We start from the raw sequence: 22,782 nt of genomic DNA, 5'->3' as shown, positions 1-22,782 counted from the left end.
TTTTTACATTATAAATATTTTTTTATTGACAAGAATTAAATTATTTCCTATAATTTAAATAACTAAGTAGTCCATGCAGTCTTTAGTGGAGGAGAGCTTTGGAATAACCCAAACCGGAGGCGTAACCCAAACCGGAGGAGTAACCCAAACCGCCAGCGTATCCCAAGCCGCTGTATCCCAAACCATTATATCCCACTCCGCTGTATCCTACTCCGCTGTATCCCAAACCACCGGCGTATCCCAAACCGCTGGCGTATCCCAAACCGCTGGCGTATCCCAGACCGCCGGCGTATCCCAAACCTCCGGCGTATCCCAAACCGCTGTATCCCAATCCTACAGCTGGAGCAGCAATTCTAGCCACGGGGGCTGCGATTCTGGCTACTGGAGCGGCGATGGCGGTAGCTACTGGAGCCACAGTTTTGACGGCGAGAGGTTCTTTGCGGACGACAGCGTTGAAGCCGTTGATGGGATCGGCGACGTACTCCACAACACGTCTTGTGCCATCAGAGTCCACCAGAGAGTAAGCTCCTTGGACAACATCTCCACGGCGGGATTCTTGTTGGGTCTTGCTGTCTCCAGTGTGAGGATCGTTGACGGCGTATCCGAAGTCGTAGTGAGCTGGGGAGAAGGGTTGTGCCACCACGGCTTTAGCGACGGGGGCGGCGTAAGCGACGGGAGCTACTGCTCTGGCGATCGGTGCGGCGTAAGAGATGGCAGGAGCGACGGCTCTGGCGATGGGAGCGTGGTAGGAGACGGCGGGGGCGGCGGCGTAAGAGAGGGCGGGGGCGGCGGCGTAAGAGGCAATGCCTGCACGGGCCACGGTGAAAAGAGCGGCGAAAGCGACAAACTGGAAAAATTCAAATTAGACAATCACTTGCACTGGTCACCGACAATTTTTTTTTACACATTGTAGAAGTGTAGACACACTTACTTTGAATGCCATGTTTACTTGGTTGTTGAGCTGCGAGTGTGCCTTATTGGTGGTGGTTGTCAGTTTTTATACAAGTTTGTCGAGGCGTGGTCCACGCGTTGTGTGGTAACCACAAACCAGAAAATCACATTCTTGTAAAACAAATTAAATTCAATCATACTCGTACAATTTTTATCGTTAAAGTTGCATTATCTGTTAATTTTTCAGGTTTTCCCGCAACCTTGTTCAGGTTTCTAGTTTCAAGTTTACATCAAAATGTTCTCTAATAATGAAAATGCAGCCATGTGTATGACGCTCAGAAAGTGTAGAAATAATCTTGCTGCTGGTAAGTACTAGAGCCTCTCGTGATAGATACCCGTTTCAGTTAATGTTTTTAGAGGAAGCAGAAAAATAACAAGAGAAACGGGAAATGTCATCCAAGGACTGATTAATAAACAGGATTTTCGATACGATTTGAGATGGTAAACTACTTAATAGAGTTTAAATAGTTATTTGTACAACTAGTTATGAAAGTCATACTTTTTTTCACGAATTTGCAGATTGATTGACGAAGGCGTAGCCCGAGTTAATCAAGAAAATAAGTGAAAAAAGAGGCTTTCATAACGTGTTGTACACACTATTTTTTTGCATATCGAGAAACGTTGAGAAATTTGGTCGAAAAGGATTTATGAAAAATTACAACAAAAAAAATAGGTATGCTTTGACAATCATCTCCAAAGAGATCGAATAAAATGATACAAAAAAGTACTACTGTCACTACGATTTTTCTTGTAAAAAAGTACCTACTACTTTCACTACGATTTTGCGTGTAAAAAAGTGCCACTTTCATTACGATATGCAAAAATAGTATATTATGATACGAGTCTTATAAGAGGCATTTTATCGCACGCACGGGTTTAGAGCACGACGAGCGTAGCGAGTGCCCTAAAGGAGTAAGTGCGATAAAATGCCTTATAAACGAGATGTCATACAGTATTTTTTCTACTTTGCCACTTTTTCAATGAAAAAAAAAATTTAATAATAAAGTTGAAGGATTCCACCCAAGGTCACGTCTGCGGTCTGCCGCGACACCACAGTATCCGTCAACATTAAAAAATTAAATTTCACTATTTTTAGTATTATTATTATATCACGCCTTTTCCTATTACGATACGCAAAACAGTATCGTAATAGCATCAGTACGAACGCAAAGTAGAAAAATAATATTACAATATGATCAACAGAAAAAAATTATGGGGCAGCTATGGAAGACATAAGTGTGACGTAGACGGTTACGTAAACTCGGTTTTTGAGATTGTTGCGGATAAGTCGTAAAACTGGGTTGTCATAAATCAATAATAATCACCACTTAACACACGCATATGCAAATTCCTTTTGTCGGGAAGATACTGCGCTCGGCTTACGTTAACAAACTGGCCATCCTGTTTCTGAAAGCTGTGTGCAGGCGTAAGAGTGAGAAAACATGATGTTTGGAAGATGCTAGATTGCTAGGTAAGGGATATTACTTTAGAGCAGGAAATCTAAAAAGTTCATCTCCTTAGAAATATTCATCCTTCTGGTAATAACTGATTATTCATGAAATGTTTTGGACGCACTGGAATCTGTCAACGCTTCGGTCGTTTTATGGCTTAGTCGCATAAGCCTCACAAACAGAGTATACCTACAATCGCGAGCAATAAATTTTGGTGGTAAATGTCATTTCAAATTTGGATTAGATTGTCACAAATTAAAAAAAAAATCCCTGCCTGATTGTGCCCATGTCAACAAAGTGTCAAAAAATAGAAAAAAAAATGACAATTGATGTCATGCAATACAGGGTGATTTTGAAAGTTGTTCAGATATTTTAATCACGAGCTACTGGCTTCATGTAGAACTCCGAAAAAATGTTTAAAAAATTCTATGTCAAGAAATATTTTAATTGCTTTTAGTTTTCTACGTTGTCCTACAACTTCGTAGGTAAAATTTCGGCACATTTTAAAAATACACCCTTGTATTTCATGTTTTATAAAATGTACGCCAATGCGAAGTAACCTATAGGAAATATGCTTTAAAACAAGGAAACCGCATTGGTGTACATTTTATAAAATATGATAGGTATACAGGGTGTATTTTTAAAATGTGCCGAAATTTTACCTACGAGGTTGTTTGACAACGTAGAAGACTAAAAGCAATTAAAAAAAAATGTAGCTCAAAAAATAAAGGTCATTTTATTTTTTGACATAGAATTTTTTAAACATTTTGTCCGAGTTCTACATCAAGCCAGTAGCTCGTGATTAAAATATCTGCACAATTTTGAAAATCACCCTGTATAATGATAGGTTATGATATTTCGTTTTACACTCGAGCATTTTTCATTGCGTCAAAAAATGATATTGACGACCAAAATTTATTGCTCGCGAAGTCGCGACTGTACTCTGTACTTAATAACAACGATAATGAAAAGCGGTTTTTGCAAAAACTCCTATACAAGAAATAATCGTTTTCTTCGTTTTCATTTATAAAATATGATTCTGTCATGAATGTTTTGTATTTTTGAGCATTTTTCAAATAAAACTCACGTAAATGTCAAAATTGGCCAGTGACACTTTATCAAGTTACGCACGTTTTCAGAAATTGTGATTCTTATAGCCGCCCCTTATCTTAGTTTCATTGAATATATTGTATAGACATTCTGGTTTGCAGAGATCGAGCGGGAAAATACTTTAAAGATTGACTCTATTTTTTTCGGCCTCCATCTAGAAAAACTGATTTTCCATTCGTCTAAATCGTCTGGAAAATAGCATTTCCCTGCCCAGGCAAGAAAATCGTAAAGGAATTTTTTATCAAAAATTTTAGGTTAGTAGCACAAAATGTCAATGTCATGTGGAATATTAGTACAATTTTTTAAGTGTGAAATATTGATGTCGGGCAAATTTGTATCCTTTATCGCAAGCTGTACTATTGCGATCTTTAAATTTTGGACATTATTTTTCTGTCATATAAAAAAATTACTCTAAATCATGCTATATTTATTAAATTGTCACACATGATTAATGAAATTGTTGTCAAATGTATCTACAATTTGTCAGTATGAGCGATGACAAAATATTAAGTTTATAGTTTTTATTTATTTATTTTCTATTTTTTATTATTTAAAACCTCGTTCTACTCCATTTGTCTGATTTTTAAAATTTCTTGAATGTTTTGTCGGTAAATCTGATATTCACATTTTTAAAATTGACACAACAATCAAAATTAAGGTTATTAATACCTACATAAAAGTTGTTTTAGAATGTATGACAGCACGATGACACTAGTGTCCAAAATTTAAGGATCGCGACCGTACGTTGTGTATAGCAGTAGATGCCGAGGGGGTTATCAAGCGGTTTTGAATTTTTGAGAAATTGGTGGACTTTTGTCGTGACAATCGCTTCTTGGATCCTTTATGTTGCCAATGGAAGAAAAATAAATTCTCTATCCGGTAATTTTTTAACAAAAATTATTATATTTTGCTTTAAATAAATTGCCGGCCGAAAAAGTTTTGTGTATTACACGGCTGCTTCATAAACCGTGCTTGCACTTGCAAAATGGCATTTTTTAGCCTTGTGATACAAATAACTATTGTGTTTCAATAGGTTTTCGTAAAGTGTTAACACATTTGTATCATTACTCACTTCGCTGTTGGCTGACAAATTAATACCTTTGGTTTATTGAAAAATCTTTAAAACGAACACAATTATAGGCTTCATATACTCGTACTAGTGTTTTCGAGTTATTTCTGAAAATCCGAGCCATTTTACAAATGGTAATTTCTTTAAACATTAATACGCCAGGAACGTACAACATTTGCAATAAACATTTAAGTAATAATTTGGTCTCCTTTGTGACATTTATAATAAAGTGTTACACGTGTGGTATGCGAGTGTTTCTCGCTCTGAGCCCTCCTACTTGATTGACATCATTTGGACGCAGAATACGAAATTTTAATTAAAAATTGCAACATCATGGACACATTTAACAATATGCAGTTCCCAATTAATAAACTAAACGAAGAAATTGAGGAGCTTAAAACCCGCAATGAAGGACTATTATCTGATAAGAGTGTATTTATCGTCCTTGATAAACAGCTACATATTGGAAGAAGAAATCTTGGAAATGAATAACAGCCCAAAGCGGGCTAAAAATGCGATTGTATTAACCTATCGGAGTCTCTTGATACAACAAATCCTAATTCAATTAAAGATGGTTGTTAAAAATGTCCTTAATTAATTGGCGATAACGTAATCGAAACGACTTTACTGAAATGCTGCACGCTGTTTAACTGGTTGTAGTTTATAGAGATTTGGTTAAGTGATTATGTAAAGTCATCTCAGTATTTTATCGAAAAGTACAGAAAAGGTCGACGTGTATTGATTGCGGTATATACCTAAAGTCCATTCACGTTGGATTTTCTTTTCAAGGTCAAATAATTTAATTTTTGGCTCTGTAATTATGTTTTGTAAATAGTGACATGCAGCTAATCAACATAATGCGATTTAACAATGCTCAATCTAACGTGAACGGTGTTTACCTGCATTTCACTATTTACAAAACATAATTACAGAGCCAAAAAATTAAATTATTTGACCTTGAAAAGGAAAATCCAACGTGAATGGAATTTACGTCATCAACATTCAGAAGAAGTTCTTGTAATATAATTTCCACTTTCTGAAATACATACCTACCTACATCTAGAAGTAGTGATGGGAAATTTCCGGAAATTTATAATTTGAAAATATTTCCGGAAAACGTTTCCGAAATATTTCCGGAAACTTAAGGATGAACTGGAGTAACATTGAAAAATGGTGAAATTTGCTTAAAATTGGTACAATAGTCCTTTCATCCATTCTAAAGTACTGTGCCAAATTTAAAAAAAATTTGGTCCAGGAATTTTAAAGTTATTACCTTTTAAAGTTTCGGGATATTTTACACGTGTTCTTATGAGAAATGGAGCAATGGTCGCATAAAAATTGATAAAAAACATATTTCAAAAAGGCCAATTTTTCTTAAATTTTTCACACATAAAGTATCGATATCGTAGAATTTTCTAATGAATTTACAAAAAAAGTTGGTCGAGGATTTTCCTTGTAATCGCTAATTACATGCGGAAAAACACGGTTTTTGAGGTTATGTATCTGTTTTAATTTCAATAAAAGTGAACAGAATGCATACAGGGTGTTTGAAAATTGCTAGTACAAAAAAATACTGGTAATTGGTGATGGTGAGTTAGTCATCGGCAAAAAAATTTTTTAATAAAAGTCCTCTAGTTTTCGAGATAAAAATTACTAAAAATTGGGTTAAAATTGTTAGTACCATTGTTAGTTGCCAAAATCTTGCAAAAAAAATATTTATTTTTCATATTGTTGTATAGCCCTTCATTATCACGCTTGGTTACCAAGGTTTAAAAAATGCTGCCCCGCCTGAGGCGTAAAATATGCTGGGATAGGGTTACTTTATCCCCTGTATAATTGACGTCGGTATGCAACATTACACTCATATCGCACGTTTTACTGCAGTTACGTTAAGAACTTTAACAGAAATCAATGAAAATTGAAATTCAGTGTGCTTTTGTTTACTTTCACGTACAGTCTTAGTCAAAAGATTGTAAAATCACATGTAAGTAATTATCTAAATATCAAGAAAATAAACACAAAATTTACTTGCAACTCATTACAATTCGTTTCTAAAAATTAAAAACTATTTTTTCAAATATTGATTTCTCGTAATAAACGTTTCATAGCATTATAAGAATTCCGCAACTTTTTGCTGAGATTGTTACTCCAGTTCATTCTTAGGAAACATTGTAATTTTTAAAATGTGTGCTCCGTCATATTGGGGTTTCTTTAAAATGTGTGGAGGGAAAAAGAAGTGTTTCAAATTTATTCCTTTCGTTCTTCAATTTTAATAACCTTACCCAACATAATAACATTGTACCGCTTCTGAAGACACCCACCACCCTTAGCTGCTGGCGCAATTTTAATTTAATATAGCATCAACAGAAAATATCCTTCCTTCTCATAACTCCCATAAGACAGATTTAATAGCTTTACATGAAACAGTAAGCGGTTGGATTTGGAATGACTGGTTCGTCATCCAAGATGTTAAGTAATCGTCTTCTTATCTGAATCAAACATTACTTCGGTTCATTGTAATTTTCGAATTGTCACTTAAAAGTCATCCTTGTTGGTTCACAGTAGATATCAGTTGATACAAAAATATCTAAATTAATTTATGTGAGTGTAAAATTAGAATTTTACTGCCACCCTGTTTCATCTTTAAAAATCGACATCTTAGGAACTGGCAGTGCAACCTCCTTGGCAACTGCCCATGCTACACGGGCATAAATCAGAATTTGATAATTTTTCTAAAAAGGGACGGAAAAATGAATATTATCGGAAAGCGTTTCTTTTAAAAGAGTAAAATTAACCTGTTCGAATTTTTTCAAATTGGCAAGAAAATAATTCCAATAGTCTAAACTTTTACAAACATTGCATTTAGGATGTCCTTAGTGCTAATAATAATCTAAAAAGTTTCGTAATAAACAACTAACTGAAACACTTTTATTTCAGTAATCACATGATAAAAATTATTTGAACATGCTCCTTTCTTTAAAAAAAAGTTGGGCATTTAACGCATTTTGTAAAGACAGCAAAATTAATTTTTACTCAAAGGCAGTCGCTACTTTTAGGCCCTGCTAAACACTATAAATACATATAAAAGCTGGGAGAAATACAGGAACACGAAGCTTTATTCATTCCATAATGAGAGACCAAAGAACATATTAAGTTATGATATCAAAAGAGACGTAAATTTAGCTGAAACAAGAAGCAAGCCTGACAATGTAGCCGTAGTGCTTCGAGAGAGAAAACACAAGTGCGTCGCAAATTACAGAAAAACTAACACTTGAAAGAGAACAATTCTGTATTCCTCAAGAGATTGTCCAATGGATTGTCTCGCATTTTTAGTGCCTTCTCCACGAGGGTCAGGCAAATTTTACTAATCCGGAGCTCTGGCATTTAATAGGATTAATAATATTAAATTAATAAAATAAATTATACATCAATTGTGAACAGCAATTTATCACTTGTATCACATTACCCTTCAAATAATCAAAAGAAGAATCTTTCTCGCTTTTGAATTTTATTTAATGACTCCTACAATTTTTTTTTTTCAATTAAATAGTATTTTATTTCTTTAGCAGAAAGTCAATTACTCTGAATACTCAGTCTGCTTGTTTGCTTCCAATAAATAAATTGATAAATAACGGGAGGTTAGAAAAATTCATATCTACCATTTTTATATACATTATATTTTTTTATTTACAAGTATCAAATTATTTCCTATAATTTAACAATACCCTTCAAAGAATACAAAGAAGAAGTTTTCTCGCTTTTGAATTTCTTTTAATGACTCCAAGACCGTTGTCCATTTAATTAACAATCTTTTTCCAAATTAAATAGGATTTTATTTCTTTCTGAAAGAAAAAGTTTAGGCTGTTTGATTGGAATAGTCTGGTCGTTTGCTTCAGATAAATATTTTAATAAATAAAGGGAGGTTAGGGAAATTCAGATTCGCCATTTTTACATTATATATTTTTATTGACAAGTATCAAATTATTTCCTATAATTTAAATAACTAAGTAGTCGATGCAGTCTTTAGTGGAGGAGAGCTTTGGAATAACCCAAACCGGAGGCGTAACCCAAACCGGAGGAGTAACCCAAACCGCCAGCGTATCCCAAGCCGCTGTATCCCAAACCACTATATCCCACTCCGCTGTATCCTACTCCACTGTAACCTAAACCGCCGGCGTATCCCAAACCGCTGGCGTATCCCAGACCACCGGCGTATCCCAAACCTCCGGCGTATCCCAAACCGCTGTATCCCAATCCTACAGCGGGAGTAGCAATCCTAGCCACGGGGGCGGCGATCCTGGCCACTGGAGCGGCGATGGCGGTAGCTACTGGAGCCACAGTTTTAACAGCGAGAGGTTCTTTGCGAACGACAGCGTTGAAGCCGTTGACAGGATCGGCGACGTACTCCACAACACGTCTTGTGCCATCAGAGTCCACCAGAGAGTAAGCTCCTTGGACGACATCTCCACGTCGAGACTCCTGTTGGGTCTTGCTGTCTCCGGTGTGAGGGTCGTTGACGGCGTATCCGAAGTCGTAGTGAGCTGGGGAGAAGGGTTGGGCAATCACGGCTTTAGCGACGGGGGCGGCATATGCGACGGGAGCTACAGCTCTGGCGATCGGTGCGGCGTAAGAGATGGCAGGAGCGACGGCTCTGGCGATGGGAGCGTGGTAGGAGACGGCGGGGGCGGCGGCGTAAGAGAGGGCGGGGGCGGCGGCGTAAGAGAGGGCGGGGGCGGCGGCGTAAGAGGCAATGCCTGCACGGGCCACGGTGAAAAGAGCGGCGAAAGCGACAAACTGAAAAAAATTCAAATTAGACAATCACTTGCACTGATCGCCGACAATTATTTTGGACACGCTGTAGACAGTACTTACTTTGAATGCCATGTTTACTTGGTTGTTGAGCTGTGAGTGTGCCTTATCAACGGTGGTTCTCAATTTTATACAAGTCTGTCGAGGTGTGGTCCACGCGTTCTGTGATGTAACCTCAAACCAGAAAATCACATTCTTGTAAAACAAATAAAATTCAATCATACAATTTTTTATCGCTGAAGTTGCATTAACTATTTAGCTTGCAATTTTTCCGGTTTTTTCCGGCAACCTTGTTCAAGTTTCTAGTTTCAAGTTTATATTAAAATGTGCTCAAATATTGAATGAGAATGCGGTCATGTGTCTGATACTCGAAAAATGTAGAAATAATCCTGCTGCTGCTACTAGAGTCTGTTGTGACAGGTACCCGTTTCAGTAGTTGCAATGTTTTTAGAAGAAGCGGAAGGAGAATAGGAGAAACAGGAAGCTTAGCATCAATGGTTGTATTCTGTCTGTCTTTCAATGACTGATTAAGTGATTAATAAACAGGATTTTCGATACAGTCTTAAAACTTCTGAAAAAGTGTGACGTACAGCTGCGGAATTAAAATTTCGGGCACTATTGTCAATGTCATGATATAAACTCTAAAACAAGCTTTACGTTAATAACCTTATTTTTTACTCTTGTCATGTTTTTGTCTTTTTGGCATTCAAAACTTGTCATTTGTGGCATAATAACGGGTAGGCAACATATAAACCATTCACGATTATTTCAAATTCGGACTAGCTATGAAAATCTGACATTTTAGTTGGCAGTATTGTGATTTGTCTTATTAAATCTATTTTAGGTTATAATTCAACCGAACACTGCCCCCAAGTTGTTACATTTTTTAAATAATTGAACGCATTAGGAACAATAATCGTAAAATTGTAATTGAAATGAAACATACATATTTGTAGGGCAATTCTGGGTAAATTCTTATTAACTAAATTAATGACAGAATTGACAACAATGCGAATATTTAAAAAGGAAACGTCATATGACAGGACCTGACGCCAATCTAACAAAAAAATATCGCGGCCTCCTGCGTGTTTAAAATAATCGTGAACGGCATATACAGGTGTCCCCAAAAAAGAAGACGAGTCCATAACTCCGTTATTTATCGGAAGATTTTAATTATCTGGACACCAAATTAAATGGTTGTTAATAGGCTATAAAGTGGCCTAATAAATTCAGGTATAGCCCCATTGGCTTCAAGGATAAAATGTCAAAATATTTTTTTTCAAATTACATATTTTTTTGTAGTAATTCTGATAAAACTTTTTATTCTGAAAACAACAGTGTGTCACAAGTATACACTTCAAAAAATTCACAAAAAAAAAAATGCAAAAAACGCTACTATCGTCTATGTTCCATTTTGCGCTAAACATTGGCGGCATATCTGCGCAATCCAAAATGTTATTATTTGTCATTTGTTTTTCCAGCTACCTTAATTTGGTTATTACATTGTAACGCAATGCATTTTGATAGCTTTTCGCTTGGTGCTCGTCATTTGTTTCAAAAGTTAGTGTTATTTTTTTTTATGTCAAGTTACACTTGTGATACATTGTTGTTTTCAGAATTAAAATCTCTATCAGAATTACTAAAGAAAAGTATGTAATCTCATTTAAAAAAAAAATATTTTGACAGTTTAGTCTTGAATCCCTTGGAACTATACGTGAATTTATTAAGCCGCTTTGTAGCCTATTAACAACCATTTAATTTGGTGTATAGATAATTAAAATCGTCCGATAAATAAGGGAGCTATGGACTCGTCTTTTTTTTGGGTACAGCCTGTATCAAAGCGATGATTTAATGTCAGTCATGATGACAATAGAAGGTGCTTTACTGAGATTTTGTTGAAGTGACAGAAAAATAGTGCCCGAAATTTTAATTCCGCAACTCTATAGAGTTGCGGAATTAAAATTACTAACAGCAATGATGAAAAGAAGTTTTTGCAAAAACTCCTTCCTATAAGAAATCATTGTTTTCTTCGTTCTCATTTATAGTGGATTCCAAAAACATCCGTGCTGTCAAGTGTCACAATTTGTGAAAATTTATTATTATATTTATTATATAGCAATGTACTATTGCAGGCAAAAAAAGTGGGACATCAACGTCATTGTCTTGACTTTTAATGTGAAATAACCCTTATTTGATTCTAACCTTAATTTGAATTGATTGAGGTTGTGATTAAGTGTTGTAGGTTGTAGGGAATGATTGTAAGTAAGCACGTAGTGAATATTTATTTAATGCAAGTGTTGCGCGTGAATCAAAGGCGAATAATTATTCTATGATTTATTGAGACACACACTAGATGTATGCCGATCTCTCGCATACATGAATGACTTACACTTTACACTTGATCTACTGTCAAGCTCTGAATTATAAGTGTTCAAAAATGACTTACGCTTGCTCTAATGTCAAGCTCTGAATTGCAAGTGAAACTTATTCTAAAACTACCACTATTATACAGGGTGTTAGGGAATAGTCTCTCAAGAATTTCAGGGTGAGTTTATCAGGGAAAATGTGGTCGAAAACCTTTATACCGTTTTTGGATATATTAAACTGTTTTCTGAAAATAAAATTGTTTTGGGACTGCTGAAATATTGATTTGTGCACGAAAAAACATCTTGTATGTTTCGACTTAAAAATGATTGCTTGGTAACGATTCGAAATTTACTACTGTCAAAGTTTACATTTTAATTTGATCTATGTTTTATCCATCGCCTGCGAAGACTACAATCGTTTACAATGCCCGAATATTCTATCGAGGAGTATGCAGATATGTATTTTGTGTATGAGGAATATAGTTGAAAGGCTACTGCTGCTGTCCGAAGGTAAGCTAATGCTTGTATTAGGGCAAACGGAGGACATTTATTATGACTTTTTTCAATATAAATACAAATAAATAAAGTTACACAAAAATTAACGAATCTTATTAGTAGTATTAGTTGGTTACTGCTCGATTTCAAATCCCTTTAGAAGTTGATCGAGATGTGGTATCACAAAAAAGCTGCAGAAATAATTTCAGTTTATTGCAGCAATAAAAAAGGACTTACTTCAAGGTTGCGGTAAATATAGATAAATATTTCGAATGAATTATTGATTTTGACCTTAAAAAAATGCAATCCTGGTAGTTTTTGATGAGATATTATCCGAGGGAAGTATTCAAAACCGAAACGTCATTGTGACAGTAGGTACTCGATAAAATCTGACAAAGGCATTGGTGTCTTTTAGTTGCTAAGCAATTAACTTTCATTTCAGAACTTTAACTATTTATATAATTATTACAACAATAAAATGGTGCAAAAGCTCCCAAACAGTGAGGCACCATTTTAAATTTTTATCTTTGAGAAAACCATTCATGTTGGGAAAAAATGGTATTAAGGTTTTCTACCATATTTTACATCAGAAACTCACCCTGATATTCTTGGGAGACCATTCCCTAACACCCTGTATAACTACGAGCGCGGGGGGTAGGGTGGCAGATAGCCGACGCCTCAAGCCAAGTTCAGGTAAACTGAACAGCAAGGTTCCAATCAAAATCTACCCTTATTAAAAGAAGAGGGCACTTAGAAAAGGAAAATATGAGTATAAAATAAATTTTTAAACTGTCAGTTGTCAAAAAAATGACAATGAAGCTTGAACTACATCGAATTTTTCAAAACTGACAGGAATTTGATGACCCACTTTTTTTGTCCGCAATAGTACCCGGCTGAAAGTTGAAACACAATTTTTGATTGAAAGTGTACCATGCTTTATTTTTTGTGAGGATATGTATGATTTGGAAGTTTCTGTCAAATTTCAGTCAGATCAAAATTTATTTTGGTTGTTGTTGGGTCATTTAAATTTATAAAAGTATAGAAAGACCAGAAAATCTCATTACAATAGTCAATTGCTTGCTTTTCTCTGGCTTTAAGTACTATTCTCTTTCGTTTTTCCATTTTTTTCGAATTGTTGACAAATTGTAATTGACACTGTGTCATAAAAATTTGGCGAATTTTGTATTGTCGCAAGGTGGTCAACCAAGTACCAAGTACTAGAACTAGTCAGTGTGACAACTTGACGGAACTTTGATGGTTCGGATGTTTTTGGAATTCACAATATAAAATATGATTGTGTCATTAATGTTTTGTATTTTTGAGCATTTTTAAATAAAATTCACACGCAGATGTCAAAACTGACAAGAAAAAATTTATCAAGTTACGCCATACGTTTTCAAATTTTGTTTTCCATAGCTGCCCCTTATCTTTTTTTTTGTGGATTATACGACTATAATATGAGTTGACCTTTACAGAGATCAGCATGGAAAACACTTTGAACATTGATTCTAATTTTTGTGATTCAATAGTTTTACGTAAAGTTTTAACACTTTTGTATTATTGTTGACACGGTGTAACGATTGAGAGACACAGGAAAGTTCAATCCAAGAACGGAAGATCGTGGCAGAGATCGATCCCAGCGGGTGGTGAACGAAAAGTACCCTGAAAGGTGGATTGGACGAAACGGTCCAATGCTTCGTGATTTTTTTTTATGGGGGCATTTAAAACAGTTGATCTATGGCCAGCCGATAAATTCGGCTGGACGAGTCGGGGCAACTACTCGTATTGTCCAAATTCGGGAAGATCGTGAAGTTTTTTCAAGAGTCAGTGCATCAACGGCGCGGGAGGCACATGATTGTATCGCGCATCAAAGACAATATTTTCAGCATTTACTGTGAATAAGGTACCTACGCTAAAAGTAAAAGTGTGTTGTCCGTTGTTTCAACACAATTCAGTGTCAGTGTCAAATTTCTTGCGTGGTAATCGTTTTCGTTGTGGCTTTTTTACCGTGTCACTTTCATTTGCTCTTCATTAGCGTTGACCACGGACAGGAATGATGTGAAATTTGAATTTTTAAATTTGCAATTTCAGCCAGTGCAAATCGTCTTTAAATGTTTTGGTGGTTTACGGTTTAAAATATTTCCTCGTATTTTGATTACACCCTGTATACATTCGTATTATCATACTCATTATGTATTGCGTAAATATGAAAAGACTCAAACGAAAATTTTTACGAACAGGCTAATATCTTCGATAATAAAGGAAATGTCGTTTGACTTGTTTTTTTCATTTTTACTTAACAACGTGCTTTTGAGTTCTTTTAACCTTGTTTGACAATACCCTTCAAAGAATACAAAGAAGAAGTTTTCTCGCTTTTGAATTTCTTTTAATGACTCCAAGACCGTTGTCCATTTAATTAACAATCTTTTTCCAAATTAAATAGGATTTTATTTCTTCCTGAAAGAAAAAGTTTAGGCTGTTTGATTGGAATAGTCTGGTCGTTTGCTTCAAATAAATATTTTGATAAATAAAGGGAGGTTAGGGAAATTCAGATTCGCCATTTTTACATTATATTTTTTTATTGACAAGTATCAAATTATTTCCTATAATTTAAATAACTAAGTAGTTGATGCAGTCTTTAGTGGAGGAGAGCTTTGGAATAACCCAAACCGGAGGCGTAACCCAAACCGCCAGCGTATCCCAAGCCGCTGTATCCCAAACCATTATATCCCACTCCGCTGTATCCTACTCCACTGTATCCCAAACCGCCGGCGTATCCCAAACCGCTGGCGTATCCCAGACCACCGGCGTATCCCAAACCTCCGGCGTATCCCAAACCGCTGTATCCCAATCCTACAGCTGGAGCAGCAATCCTAGCCACGGGGGCTGCGATTCTAGCTACTGGAGCGGCGATGGCGGTAGCTACTGGAGCCACAGTTTTGACGGCGAGAGGTTCTTTGCGAACGACAGCGTTGAAGCCGTTGATGGGATCGGCGACGTACTCCACAACACGTCTTGTGCCGTCAGAGTCCACCAGAGAGTAAGCTCCTTGGACGACATCTCCACGGCGAGACTCCTGTTGGGTCTTGCTGTCTCCGGTGTGAGGGTCGTTGACGGCGTATCCGAAATCATAGTGAGCTGGGGAGAAGGGTTGTGCCACCACGGCTTTAGCGACGGGGGCGGCGTAAGCGACGGGAGCTACAGCTCTGGCGATCGGTGCGGCGTAAGAGATGGCAGGAGCGACGGCTCTGGCGATGGGAGCGTGGTAGGAGACGGCGGGGGCGGCGGCGTAAGAGAGGGCAGGGGCGGCGGCGTAAGAGGCAATGCCTGCACGGGCCACGGTGAAAAGAGCGGCGAAAGCAACAAACTGAAAAATATTCAAATTAGACAATATCTTGCACTAGTCGTCGATAATTTTTTTTTGTACACACTGTAGACACACTTACTTTGAATGCCATGTTTTCTTGGTTGTTGTGCTGCGAGTGTGCCTTATCGGTAATAGTTGTCAGTTTTTATACAAGTTTGTCGAGGTGTGGTCCATGCGTTGTGATGTAAACCCAAACCAGAAAATCACATTCTTGTAAAACAAGTTAAATTCAGTAATACATTTTATTTCGTTACAATTACATTATCTATTAGTTTGCAATTTTGTCCGGTTTTTTCCGGCAACCTTGTTCAAATTTCAAGTTTATGTTCTCAATGAATGAGTGTGGGGACACACATCTGGTGCTACCAATGGTATCGCTACTGCTAGAGTTTATTGTATTATACTTATCCAGTAGACGTTGCAGCAGCAATTTTTTCATAAAACAAATTATTCGAAATTGTTTGTTTTGTAAATGGAAAAAAGTTCAGGTGTGCTGAAATCAGTGTGGCCAAAATTCTGAACCCTTATCATTTTTGTGAAATTGTTGTCTAATCATTGTCATTTCCATGGATATAAAGAATTAAATACTATTCCCAGTATTGAGATAAATTTAAGTAATGGATTTATGAGTTGTTCTTGTTGGCTTCATCAATAAAATCTTTTGTTGTTTTGTTGTCAATATTAAAACGGCCCAGCAAAAAAAGTATAAAAAGCATGAGCATTTCATTCACATTTCCTAACATTCCCTATTAGTATTTAAAAAATAGACAAATAATGCCGTACCATTGAACAGAAATCGAATATGCCAAGACTACCATTGTTCACTTTAGATACTGCTATTGTTAAAGAAATTGTATTTAAATCCTCCAATCTCTAATAGAGAAACTTGACGGTTGTTAAATACAGTCATATTTAAAGTAGTGCTGCCAACCAAACCATGATAGTCATTGCGTACTCGATTTTTTTAAATAGCATGGTACAATAAAGAAAACTCTTTTACGTAGAGAAATTAATGATATTTAATTTTTGTAACCGTTGTTTTTTTTCAAAAAGATGATTATAATTAATCAAATGGGTACAGTGTTATTCATCGTAGAGTTCCCGCGAAAATTTAATGTTATGCAACACAACATACTAAAAGTTCAGATTGCTGGATACGTTCCACTTATAGAGCGAGGTGACCTCAACGCCCGCTCACTCGTTCCACTTGAAGCCAGTCGTTGCAGTCGATAGTGAAAACGTCATAGATGACGTCATTTACGACGATAGTTTCATGCCCACTTCGCCCACGGTCAGGAGGTGGGTCGAAGCGATCGCTTAGCATTTTTGGGGCGCCCATTACGATTTAAAACTGGTGCTGTAATAAATAGAACTACGTGCATCGCTACAAGAGAATAGTGCTTATTGCGAGTGAGAGACGCAGAAGTTATCAATAATATCAAAGGTACTGCGTGATCAAGAATGACTGAATCTGTTGGTAACAATGAAAATTTGAATGATTTTGGTACCACTGTAATCTAAACGCAATTCCGGTTGTTAGCTTTGACAGTGTTGACAGGCAAATTTGAAATTTACCATCAAACGTTCATTTTTGTAATGGCATAAACATAACCGACATATAATCTACATATTCCAAAATCAAAAATCCAACAACACTGCATTCTACCTCGAAAATACAACCGACAACGTCGCCAACTTTTGTTTTTAGTGTGTTTGCAAGTGTCAGAAAAAAGTGTGGTTATGAAAGGAAACTGTTGACAGTTGTTTAGGTCTTAATTCATCGTGTTTTTTATTCTCATTTTATTATGATACGGTAGCTACCACCTTTTTGTACATAATAATTATTTTGTGTTATGTAAATAAACTCAACAGTTCAATGTCAAATTTTGGCGGGAGGTTGGGCCAACCCAAAAAATTAAACTTATTCTAGGGATCTCTTTTTTTCTGCCAACATAATTCAACATGAAACAATGAAACAGATTATTACCTATTTTTTTTTTTAATGTTAAAACATCCGGTCAGTGCCAATTATGACACAAAAAAACACCAATATTTTTCAATTGTTTCATTGCCAACATACTCAGTTATTCTTGATCACGCTGTATATTAAAAGACATTTTTTGTTTAACATTTTATTAGTTATTCCCTGATGTGTTTCACAGCAACGGTTTTCCCCCTGAACGTTTATTAATTATTACCATTGCTTGAGGTTTTGTTCCATTAAAATATCAAAGATGGTTGGCGAATTATTTTCAGTTTACTAATTAAATTTTACTGTTCAATTATTACCACGAATTCCCTTAAAATTCACCTCAATGTCAGCCATGTTTGCTGTCAATGCTGTCATCTGTCATCCACCGAGGCAGCCATGTTTGTGATCCCCGACACACCCGTTTGGTCTGTCTTTGTATTGATACTCTTTAGTCTTTCTCGTAGGGAGTCAGAAGAGAAACAAATCTCCGACCATGGACCAATCGCATTGCAAAGAATACTGCCCACAATGGAGTCACTCATTGTGAATCAAATGTGAGAACTGATTCACTTTCAATCGGTCTATGTTTTAACAGGTGACAACATAAAATCAAGTCATTGTAAGAAATGGAAGCAAAATGTGTTTCTGTTCGAGACGATGCCATCGAATTCTGATACAATGTCAGATGTCACTGTCAGATTTACAGTAATACAAAATTGAATTATTTCAAAATTGGTTTTGTTCTTGTGTATTTATTATCAGTTTTAATCATAGCTTCTACAGAATTTACAATACTAAAGTTTATTTTCATGTGTTAGTAACAGTGCAGTCGCAATGTCAATGTGTTGAGTGAAAGTTTAGTCTTATTAAACCAATCACACATACGCAAACAATCACATTTTTTGAAACCTTATCTGTTCTAGAAGAAGAATAGAAAGGCAAACGAGGAGGAGAAACCTTCTTCAAATGCCCTGCGATGACACTCTTTTCAATCCAGAGATGATTCCGTCCTCGGAGAATTTTGAAAAATCCGCCCAGTTTACCCCAATTCTTGCCCCACGTGTTAGCCACCAACCAGTAAGGAATACCTGACTCGAACCCCCACCCTATAATCCTCACAGCGTGCCAAGTTCCTTTAATTTTAACATTTTTTTGGTGTATGTAAACCCCTAAAAACTATTACTTTGTCAAACTCTGTCGGAATAAATCAGGCCCTACCGTCGCGATATTTTGCCTCGAAGTGCGCAGTTGCCTTCATAACAGTAACAACAGGTCCGTTGGTCATGATTTCTGTTTGGAGATGCTTCATTTTCATTGGGTATCGAAACTCTGTCACGTCTACACCGAAATGCTTGTCGCGATAGTATGAAACAGGATAGTCTTGATTTCTGCAGGTTTTGCGACATCCAGAGCTTGTTCCTTCGAATGTCGCAGTCCTGTAAGGTTTGCATCCCTGCAAGACATCCTCGAATCAGAAGATTTTTTTGTTAGAAGATCTGAAGTTAACTCGGCCTGAACCCACATGTCCTCCAGACACCACCCCTTCTTCAATCCAGTACTTTACGGCGTAGTAGACGATACCTCCCCTTTGGCAAGTGTTGGATTTGCTGCTTGGTACGCAATAAGAGCAACAAGTCAAGAGATCTTCGGCTGAATACTCAAATTTCACACTTCCGTTTGAAGCGATGCATGTCCTGTCGGTCATCATCATCGCTGAAGAGAGAGCCTAAACTCAACGATGTCTTGTTGGCGATTATACCAACAAGGGAAGTTCTTACTGAACAATTTTGTTAAGTGGAGGACTCACCCAACAAGAACCGCATTGGCCTTGATCCCAGATGGTTCCAATCGACTTGCACTTGGGCCAACGCTTTCGAGAGTCGAAGTTTCGTGGAACTATTGTGTCTTCGTGGTGCATCATCTTTATTCTTTCTCGGAGGGAACCGGAATACAGAAGAGCTCCACCGAGGGACCATCTGGTCGTGTTGGGAAAATCACTGTCGGTCACGGAATCTGATTTATCGTCACTGAACAGATCCAAATCGCTGTCAAAGATAGAATCTGATTCGTCGTTAATGAGTCTAGCTTTTGACAAGTTTGCACTCAGAATCAAGGCTACGTAAGAAATCGAGATGAAATGCGTGTCGGTTTGAAACGTTGTCATCTTTGTCTAAGTAATGTCAAATTTATCTGATGTCAATGTCAACAAAACGTATACCATCTTGATACTATTCAGATGCCAAGCATCTGGCGACGTTGCAATTTACCTCAAAAATACACGCAACGCTGTTAAAGTGTAAGCCAGGGAAAAATAAAAAGTTAGGTTAAAAAAAAATATTTTTTATTACACCATACAAAAGCATCTTTTTTTGTTAAAGATCTGACCTGACCCATCTGAAAATGATACATTTTTTTTTGTAGCCTTCCCCTTTCACCACTCTTGGCCTCTCAGGTACCTTGCGGTCGGTTAATTGTTCTTCTCTTTTTCCTTAGATGGTGCGCCTTTCACCACTCTTGGCCTCTCAGGTACCTTGCGGTCGGTTAATTGTTCTTCTCTTTTTCCTTAGATGGTGCGGCGGGGCTCCGGGGTACTTTACCCAGCCACCCACGCCCACCCTCTCCTCTCCTTTCTCCTTTCTAGACGACATAATACGCACACAACACCACATCCATGGGTGGCCCATCCGGCCGGGACTTGAACCCTGCCGACCTCGCGGTGTTGGTCGGAAGAGTGTCGCTCTTCCTTCCACCACCCTACCGTCAGCCCCTGAAAGACATACACACAAAATGATACAAAATTGATGAGGTTCTTTTTTTCCTCTTTCAGATGTGCTAAAAACATTTCAAATGAATTCACTAAACTATTAATGAATTATTATTAATTTTACACATCTTCTTTTGGAAAATGGAATTTTGGTGAATATAATAGTCAATAAATATCGAAGAAACGGTATCGGTTCTTTCAAATTTTCTGTAAGATCAACGACATTGACATCAAACCCTGTTACTGGTTATAACAATATTTAAGAACAAGTTCTTTAACCCAACCTACTTTTAATAATGAAGGTCACGAGATTGCATTCCAATGCTGTAAGCTTGGTTCTTGCCTAATAATTTTTTTAAATAAAAATTTCATCTTAAAACTAGATCTCACGCATTTTTTCTTGCCCCTTTGGTTGGATTTTTTAAATTTTTATTTGACAATACTGTACAAAAAGGACAAAGAAGCAGCTTTCTCGCTGTTGAATTTTTTTTTTTAAGTAATCCAAAAATGTTGCTTATGCAATTTTTTCCAAATAAGATTTTCTTTCTTTAATAAAAGTCTCAAAAGTGAAAGTTTAGGGTATTTGATCCAAACAGTTTCAATACTCAGTCTGCTCGTTTACTTTCAGTAAATAAATAGATAAATAAAGGGAGGTTAGAAAAATAAATTCAGAACCGCCATATTGATATTTTAAATTTTTTTATTTTGACAAAAATTTTCTATAATTTACGTAAATAACTAATGCAGTCCTTAGTGGAGGAGGGCTTTGGAATAGCCCAATCCAGAGGCGTAACCCAAACCGGAAGAGTAACCTAAACCACCGGCGTATCCCAAGCCGCTGTATCCCAAACCGCCGGCGTATCCCAAACCGCTAGCGTATCCTAAACCGGAGGAGTAACCCAAACCACCGGCGTATCCCAAACCGCTGTATCCCAATCCTACAGCTGGAGCAGCAATCCTAGCCACGGGGGCGGCGATCCTGGCTACTGGAGCGGCGATTGCGGTAGCTACTGGAGCCACAGTTTTGACGGCGAGAGGTTCTTTGCGGACGACAGCGTTGAAGCCGTTGATGGGATCGGCGACGTACTCCACAACACGTCTTGTGCCGTCAGAGTCCACCAGAGAGTAAGCTCCTTGGACGACATCTCCACGGCGGGACTCCTGTTGGGTCTTGCTGTCTCCGGTGTGAGGGTCGTTGACGGCGTAACCGAAGTCGTAGTGAGCTGGGGAGAAGGGTTGAGCAATGACGGCTTTAGCGACGGGGGCGGCGTAAGCGACGGGAGCTACAGCTCTGGCGATCGGTGCGGCGTAAGAGATGGCAGGAGCGACGGCTCTGGCGATGGGTGCGTGATAGGAGACGGCGGGGGCAGCGGCGTAAGATAGGGCGGGGGCGGCGGCGTAAGAGGCAATGCCTGCACGGGCCACGGTGAAAAGAGCGGCGAAAGCAACAAACTGGAAAAAATTTAAATTAGACACTTACACTAGTCACCCACAATTATTTTGGACACGCTGTAGACAGTACTTACTTTGAATGCCATGTTTTCTTGGTTGTTATGGTTCAAGTGTGCCTTATCGGTGGTGGTTGTCAGTTTTTATACAAATCTGTCGAGGTGCGGTCCACGCGTTGTGATGTAACCCTAAACCAGAAAATCACATTCTTGTAAAACAAGTTAAATTCAATCATATTTTTTTGTCGTTACAATTGCATTATCTATTAGATTGAAATTTTTTCCGGTTTTTTCTGGCAACCTTTAAGAATTTCGTAAAATTATCTTGTGTTATGATATTTGGATTCAATCTTAATTTACTTTCTCTTAATTTTTTCTTAAATACCGTATCAGGTGTAAAACTCGTTTTTCAATTTACCAGTTTAACGATGATATGGGCAGCTATGCAGAAATAAGTCCACAGTACCTACCTGATCTAAAAAATTACGATTTTTCTGAAGTTTTATCAAATCTCATTTATTTATTTTAAAAAGATACTACAGAAGAATATCTGCTTGGAAAAATTGAATATTTAATATCTGCATTTTTGGCAATTTGCCCTGGACTTGAAAATATTTTGCAACAACAGTTCTCAAAAAAGTAAGATCCGAAATTAGGGTTGTTAGTTTTGAAAAATACGAAAACACAAAATATCGCGTGATCAAGAATGACTGAATCTGTTGGTAAAAATGAAAATTTGAATGATTTTGGTACCACTGTAATCTAAACGCATTTCCGGTTGTCAGTTTTGACAGGCACATTTGAAATTCACCATCAAAGGTTCATTTTTGTAATAGAATAAACCGATTTAACCTACATTTTTTTTAATGTCGTGTTGCGATAAAACATCCGGTCAGTGCCAATTACGGAACAAAAAAAGCCAATATTTTTCAATTGTTTGATTGTCAACAGACTCAGTCATTGTTGATCATGCTGTACAA

General features: G+C 37.2%; 3 protein-coding genes across 3 annotated transcripts; all 3 read right to left on the bottom strand.

Annotated features, from left to right (window-relative positions):
• On the bottom strand, nt 1-9,558 carry LOC138137685 (pro-resilin-like). The gene is made up of 3 exons (XM_069057199.1): nt 9,454-9,558; nt 8,866-9,375; nt 1-847 (listed from the first exon to the last, which is right to left on the bottom strand). The coding sequence occupies exons 1-3, from the start codon at nt 9,463-9,465 to the stop codon at nt 83-85; spliced, it is 1,287 nt and encodes a 428-aa protein (XP_068913300.1). The 5' UTR covers nt 9,466-9,558; the 3' UTR covers nt 1-82.
• A 5,253-nt stretch (nt 9,559-14,811) lies between these two features.
• On the bottom strand, nt 14,812-22,040 carry LOC138137686 (cuticle protein-like). The gene is made up of 3 exons (XM_069057200.1): nt 21,881-22,040; nt 21,321-21,806; nt 14,812-15,618 (listed from the first exon to the last, which is right to left on the bottom strand). The coding sequence occupies exons 1-3, from the start codon at nt 21,890-21,892 to the stop codon at nt 14,890-14,892; spliced, it is 1,227 nt and encodes a 408-aa protein (XP_068913301.1). The 5' UTR covers nt 21,893-22,040; the 3' UTR covers nt 14,812-14,889.
• On the bottom strand, nt 18,428-19,754 carry LOC138137676 (gut-specific cysteine proteinase-like). Its single transcript, XM_069057191.1, has 4 exons — nt 19,398-19,754; nt 19,098-19,316; nt 18,809-19,043; nt 18,428-18,759 (listed from the first exon to the last, which is right to left on the bottom strand). Exons 1-4 carry the CDS (start codon nt 19,752-19,754, stop codon nt 18,428-18,430), a joined length of 1,143 nt encoding a protein of 380 aa, XP_068913292.1.
• Nucleotides 22,041-22,782: the final 742 nt, after the last annotated feature.

This window comes from Tenebrio molitor, chromosome 9 (assembly GCF_963966145.1).
Source record: "Tenebrio molitor chromosome 9, icTenMoli1.1, whole genome shotgun sequence".
Classification (NCBI taxonomy): Eukaryota; Metazoa; Arthropoda; class Insecta; order Coleoptera; family Tenebrionidae; genus Tenebrio; species Tenebrio molitor.
Note: the sequence above shows the minus strand (reverse complement) of the source record. Positions and strands in the feature narration are given on the sequence as shown.